This window comes from Ipomoea nil, unplaced genomic scaffold (genome assembly GCF_001879475.1).
Source record: "Ipomoea nil cultivar Tokyo-kokei standard unplaced genomic scaffold, Asagao_1.1 scaffold1096, whole genome shotgun sequence".
Lineage (NCBI taxonomy): Eukaryota > Viridiplantae > Streptophyta > Magnoliopsida > Solanales > Convolvulaceae > Ipomoea > Ipomoea nil.
The window spans coordinates 426,423-433,520 of record NW_017617524.1 but is presented as its reverse complement, the minus strand read 5'-3'; the positions used below and the strand labels follow the sequence as shown (position 1 = coordinate 433,520).

The following is a 7,098-nucleotide window of genomic DNA, read 5'->3' as shown; positions in this document are numbered from 1 at the left end:
GTTGCACGGCAATATGTATAAATATTATAATATATAGTATAATTGTAAAAAAAAAATGGATAGTCAACTATTTAAAATTGATTAAATATTATTGAATACTTCTTTGTATACGACATTTGAAGTCGTATTTTGAGATTTTACATTTTCATTACAAATAAGAATTTTTAATCTCTTATGATTACTAACTTTTCACTGCTGCATACATTTGACCATGATTGAAAATCAGCCTCTTCAAAAATAAATCCACGTTGGATAGTGTCAGACCCTGGCTTTTATTTATTGTCATTGCATATAAGTGGATGGCTTTTATTTATTGTCATTGCATATAAGTGGAAATTGTTTTCTTTAGAAATTAAAAGGCAATCTTGGATCAGAAGGTGTTAAGGTCATCCTTGGAATTAAGACCTTTGTACCAGCACTTGACTCGCACAATATTTGAACTTCTAAAACATGATCAGCCAACTTTGAAATGATCATGTATTACAAATGTATTATAAGATGGTAGGTCCACACATCATTGTGGACCTTGATGCACACAATGATTTGCACAGTTTCACAGTACATCTTTAGTAATATTATTAATTAGTATATGTTTTATATATGAAGCATATTATACAATGATATATAATAATTCAATAATTGTATAATCTAATAATATCATATTATATTTTTTGAAAGCCAAGGAAATTAGATTGCATTAAACTGTAAACGAAACAAAGGAAGGAAGATAGTCCCTCCAGACAGAATGAGAGTCAGCCGCACTAATATGCTTTGCTAAGGCATGAGCTACCGTATTGGCAATAACCCTAATATATATAAAACTTATATATTTTAATTCCTATGTATGTTTAGCCCAACCTATGGTCTAAAAATAAAGTCCAAACCCGACCCAACTCAGCAAAACAAATAAAAAAAACGCGTAGAAGTGCAAAATATCAGCTCACCGTCGATTCATCTTCTCTCTACATCCGCCCCCTTTCTCTCTGGCTATGTCCGATTCGAAATCTCTACTTTCTTATGTTCTTAGTCTACTTTCCATTTTTATCATGTAGTATCTTCCATCAAAGTCCAGTGTACACCAAATCTGAACATGTTTACAGTAGTTGTTGTTGTGTAAATTATAAGTGTAAATTAGTGATTTAGGGTTTATGTGTTCTTCGTCTGGTACTGTCACAACAGATCTGGAGCCTATACAACTAAGCTAAGGTATCTTCGTCCTAATGTTAGGACGATGATATTATTGTTAAGAGTCGCCGAAATCAGACGAATGATGTCGACTAAGCTAAGTATTCGATCCGTAATTGTATACGTCGAATACCCTGCATAATTAGTGTTTAATTTCATTCGCTATCTACGATTAAGTGTAAGATTACACCATATGATGCAAGATTTCTATCACGGCATATCAGGACAAAACCTTCGAGTTCAGAATGGTGAATTGGAGTGACTCTTATCTGTTTTTTACATCACGGCATATCAGGACAAAACGACTATTTTACACATCATACTTCTAACATTTTTTACTCCTTCCATTTCAGTGTTCTGACAGGGACCTTGTTGGGGATGGTGCGATTCAGGGAGCTTGATTGTGGCCGATGTTTGCAGGAAGAACAAATCACACGCGCAAATTTTAGATTCATCTAATGGTCCTAATAGAAATGCACTCTTGATATCTTAATGGATCTTCATTTCGATTCTTCACTTCACATCCAAAGATCCAGATCTTTGCAACATTATCAAGAACAATCATCACTCATCATCCCTCCGGTTTTTCTATCAGCACCGCAATGATAGGTGCATAATTGGAAGCAACAAAACCCTTCTTCAGCCCTCAACTGGTGCAGCATGTCAGCATGCAAGGTGAGCCACTGAGCCCCATAGTTTTTTGTATGCAGTCAGTCCAGATTCTCATTCAATTGAAGTGAAAAGACTTTCTTGTCCTCCTTGTGGTGCTGCTAGTGTTCCATTAGGCTAAATTATAGGAACTTTAACTAAATGCTGTACTAAAAAATCTAATACAAACTCTGATGGTCAGATTTCCATATTCTAGGAAATTCATGGCTTTTTTGAAGCAGCTGTCAAAATGGATAGTCCTTGCAACCTATGAAATTTTACCCTTTGTGTTGCAAAGTGTCAAACCTTAGACTGTTTACATGCTTTTTCAAACTTTGTGGAATGCTGTGAAAATAGCTTTGTGAATATATATGTTATTGGATTTTTAGTCAATAATTTCCAAATAGATAACAGATTGCAGCATTATAATTGACAAAACCAATACAAAGTTAATTACTAAAAAGGACTAAAACTACATCATAAGTCAGCCAATAATTCAAATTCTTTTTTCATCAATGCCTGGTTCTCCACTTGATTCTTCATGTGTTCATGTTTTGTTTATATCTAACTTCATACACACCGCATCCTGCATCAATTGTGATTTGTAAGTGATAGAAAACCATAGTATAATACAAACACTTAGGTAAATTATGGATCAACAAACTAAGCATGAATGTAACATTAACTTAAAGCGAAAGAAAAAAAAAGAAAAATTAGGAATTAAAGTAGATAACTGATAATATCATAAACACAGTCCTGAAAATTGATAGCATTGTTTGAAGTGCTACAAATTAAATAGGTCCAAAACAACATCAAAACAACACTGCAGATAATGAAGTTTGTCCATCACACACAAACCAAGCTTTATTTGTTTGTTGTGACTGGACTATCTACTTCATCACCTTGGGAGCCTTCCGAAAACTAAAGAAATTAAGACTATACTGTTTTGGAAGTATGTTGCGCATATGGCTCTCGCCTTTAATTTTTGTGAAATGTATGTCAGCATGATGCTTTAGACCTTCCAACAACTACTCAACATATGTATATGGCAACATAAGGATTTGGTTTAAAATATGCATATGGCAACATGATGACTTACGGCTTAGAACATCTATTCAACATATGCTGCCTTTTGTACTTGGAAGGTATGCTTAATTTTGTTCGTTGCATTCTGCAAGGTTGAATCCCCTTTATTTGTTAATTTTATTTAAGAAACTCCGTTAGAAATATATGGTAGAAAAATTAAGCCATTAGTGGGTTATGAAAATTGGCTTCAGAAGATAAAGAACCACCACTAAGGATGCATACTACCAATAAATGTATATCTTTATTAGTTATTTGCATTGGAAAATGGAAAATAGCTGCAACAATGATATGTATACACTATGTCAAGTGTCGACTTATTGGTCAACATGATTTATCTGTCAAGTGCATACATATAATGTTTATCAATTTTATTTTAATAGTTCTTGCTTTGTCATAATAGAATAAATTATTTAAAGGACTATTTTTCCAGGTATGTGATTCAATATCAGAATATTTAAAGTGTACTTAATCAGTTTAATTATAGATAAACATAACTGAGTACTTAAATTTTGGGCACTCCTTTAACATAGATATCAATTCTGTTTTCTCTGTAATACATATAAAATTTGATGTTGTACATTTCTTCAGACCTAGGTATATCACTTTCTTTAAGAACAAACACTGAGATGATATGAACAGACAGTACCTTATTTTAATGTTTATCAATTTTAATTCCAAAAATAAAAGACTATTTTTCCAGATACGTGATTCAATATCAGACTATTTAAAGTGTGCTTAATTTGTTTAATTATAGATAAACATTAATAGATTTTACTTAACTGAGTTCTTAAATTTTGTGTACTCCTTTACATGAATATCAGTTCTGTTTTCTTTGTAATACATCTAAAACTTGATGTGGTACATTTCTTCAGACCTAGGTATATCAATTTCTTTAAGAACAAACACTGAGAAGATATGAACAGATGGTACCTTTGTTATGCACTCATCCCCAGGATGTTTCCTCTTCCTTCCCATCACTGCTAAGCATGTTAGTTTTTCCATCCCTTCTCTATTCTGTTGTTTCCCAAAGCATATCATCTTGGATAGTAACAGTTTTCTACACATTTAATATTGCCCTGCATTGATTATTAGAGCTTATTATCATATTGTCCTAAAATATGATTACTTCACAGCACACTACATGACAGTACATTATATTTTAAAGGATAGAAACATAAATCAAGATAAAGAAACAGAGTGTTTCTCAACATATGGGTTATAGGACTGATTATTTAAAGGATAGAAATAGTAATATGATTAATGAAAAAGTCCTATTTTATAGATATAGATCTTACTGAAAATTTCAGATAGGATGCATGTTCTCTTGGTACTTCATTTTTTTACCACTAAATTGCAGCCAATAGGATCATGCATTGTACAACCATCTTCTTTTTACTGCCATGTTAAGAAAAAATGCAATGTGGACAGTGATATACATAAAAAAAAAAAAGATTTTTAATCAACAATCTGGTAGATGCAAATACCTCTTGATCATGGGAGAAGAACTCATTGCACTTGATTGTAGAAGAGCCTTTTCTTTCTAGGATTTTATATGATTGTGCTATGCACCACCATAACTTTGATTGTGCTTCTTGTTTTGAAAGGTGATACATCACGGCCAAACATGTATATAGAAGCCATTACAGTTCAAAGATGTATAATGGAAGTAGCATTCTTATTAGCTTTCGTTGTAATGTTTGCATTCGAATAGAAGTCTTATATAGCCATTGGTTTACGCTGGCCATGTATCTATAACAAAGCAATACACTTCCCGGAGATTTTAATGTGAAGTCCATAAGTCGGATTTAAAATTGAAAATTGAAAATCCATTGGAAAAGCAATATTTCACGCGTTCCCAATATAATATTCCCGGAGTTATTTCGGCTAAGCCTCCTCAGGATCTGCAACCGAGTGTGAATAGCATTTAATACGACTGCAATTGTTTAATGGCTTTAAACGCTGCCGTTTTGTGTGGGCGGGAGAAATTTTTAGGCAGAAACTTAGTGCTTTATTATAATGATAGATTATGGGAATAAATGTATCCAGGCTACTCAATTCAACCCCAAAAACTTATGGGATAGTATTTGGTGTAAGATGCATTAGTGCCAATCTAAATAAGTCATGGATTAATATTTTTTTTGAATTTTATTATATTCTATTACGTAAACCTATGGTAAAAGTATAAATGTTTATTACCTTTTTTTTTTCCAATTTATTTTACACCTTTATTTCAACCAATGGGACTTGAGTCAAGTATTTTTCACCTTTATTCTATAACTCGAGTGTTTTCCTTGACAATTTATATCGTGGACCAGGACATTGTGGACCCTAGTCCAATACATAGAATTTGACTTCATAAGGTACATAATTAATGTTTGTAATGCACATACACTGCTGGAAATTATAGAATTTCTGACCACCTGAAAGTGATATTAAATCAAGTCAAAAGTAAAAAGTGGTCGAAAATAGCAACAAAGGTTTTTTCTGATACCAAAAGTGGTCGGAACAAGGCTTTCGATTTGATTTAAGATCACTTTCAGGTGGTCGGAAATTCCATAATTTCCAGCAGTGATAATTCATGTTCATAATACACATACACATAAACACGATATAATAAACATGAATTCTATGCACTATGAACATAAATTTTGTGCATTATGTTAAGTATTTATGTGTAATAAGCTATATAATACATAGAATTCATGTTCATATATAATGCACAGAATTCATGTTCATAATACACATAATTTATGTTCATTATATCGTGTTTATATGTATGTATATTATGAACATGAATTTTGTGCTTTATGAACATGAATTCTTTGTATTGGACTAGAGTGCACAGTGCACTGTAGACCCTGGTCCACGATATAACGAGTTAATACCTCCAATGGTCCTCCGAGTATTAGCGATATACCAACACTGGTCATCTGACTTTAAAACGACCACGAGTAGTCCTCCGTCTTTTTTAAAATAACCACTTGTGGTCCTCCGTTAACTTTGCTGTTAAAGGGGTGTTAAATTTGAGGGCAAACCTGTCTTTTGACCTATATTTCTTCATTTTGGTTCATAGCAACATCAAATGACTATCTGAAGACTCCGAGGTTTAACTTCGCGTGTAAATGCAAGTTCAGCGATTACTGGGATTCGACGTCTAAATGGGATTTCTATAAGCTGCACAAGAGGCTGTTAAGAAGAGGAGAAGGACCACAAAGAAGCCTTACTCTAGATCTATTGTTGGTGCAACCTTGGAGGTAATTCAGAAGAAAAGACATGAAAAACCAGAAGTCCGAGATGCTGCAAGGGAGGCTGCTCTCCAGTGTGTTTATCCTAACTACTTGTCATTCTGCTTTTGTAACCTCCCATGAATGAAAACCCGATGACAGCTTTTTTTTTTTATCAGTTTTGTGCTTTTTGTGGGGTGAGTTGTATGCACAATGCAATTAAGTGGCTTTTGTGCTCTGTTTGGTGAAATTAAGGAAATGATCAAGAAGACAAAGGATGAAAAGAAGGCCAAGAAGGCAGACGTGATGGCCAAGTCGCAAAAGGCAGGGAAGGGTAACATTCCCAAGGGCGCTGCACCAGCAAAAGGTCCTAAGCTTGGTAGGGGCGGTAGAAAACGCTGAGCTCTATGATCTTTTTGTTGTTTACATATTACAGGGCGTTTGGTTGGAGGGATTTTAAATTCCCTTCCCACTTAATTCCCATCTAATTCCAAAGGCCATTAAATTCCGTAGTTTGGTTGGAGGGAATTGCAATTCCATGGAATTGCAATTCCCCCATTTTCATGGAATTAAAATCCCATGTCCCCCCCCTGGTATTTTAATTCCTGGGAAAAAAAGATAGTGGTGAGTCAAAATTACCCCTTCCTTTTTTAACCTAAAATTAATGTCTAACAACAATAATGGACATTTTTGACTTTATACTACTTATTCCCTTTCAATTCCCATGTATACCAAACATTGGAATTGAAATTCCTAGTAATTCTATTCCTATCAACCAAACACTGGAATTTAAATTCCCACTTTATTCCCAGTAATTCAACTCCCATGGAATTACAATTCTTTTCCCACATAATTCCCCCCCTCCAACCAAACGCCCTGTTAAGAGTTATAGCTATAATGTTGTTTGTTTAATGACTAAGTTTGTGTCAGCCCTTTCATTCCAGACATCCCCTTT

At 33.8% G+C, this 7,098-nt stretch overlaps 1 protein-coding gene across 1 annotated transcript; it reads left to right on the top strand.

The window, feature by feature from the left end:
- The first annotated feature begins 2,920 nt into the window (after positions 1-2,920).
- LOC109183028 (60S ribosomal protein L24-like) lies at positions 2,921-6,571 on the top strand. Its single transcript, XM_019333244.1, has 3 exons — positions 2,921-2,978; positions 6,094-6,237; positions 6,388-6,571. The coding sequence occupies exons 1-3, from the start codon at positions 2,921-2,923 to the stop codon at positions 6,543-6,545; spliced, it is 360 nt and encodes a 119-aa protein (XP_019188789.1). The 3' UTR covers positions 6,546-6,571.
- The last annotated feature ends 527 nt before the right edge of the window (positions 6,572-7,098 follow it).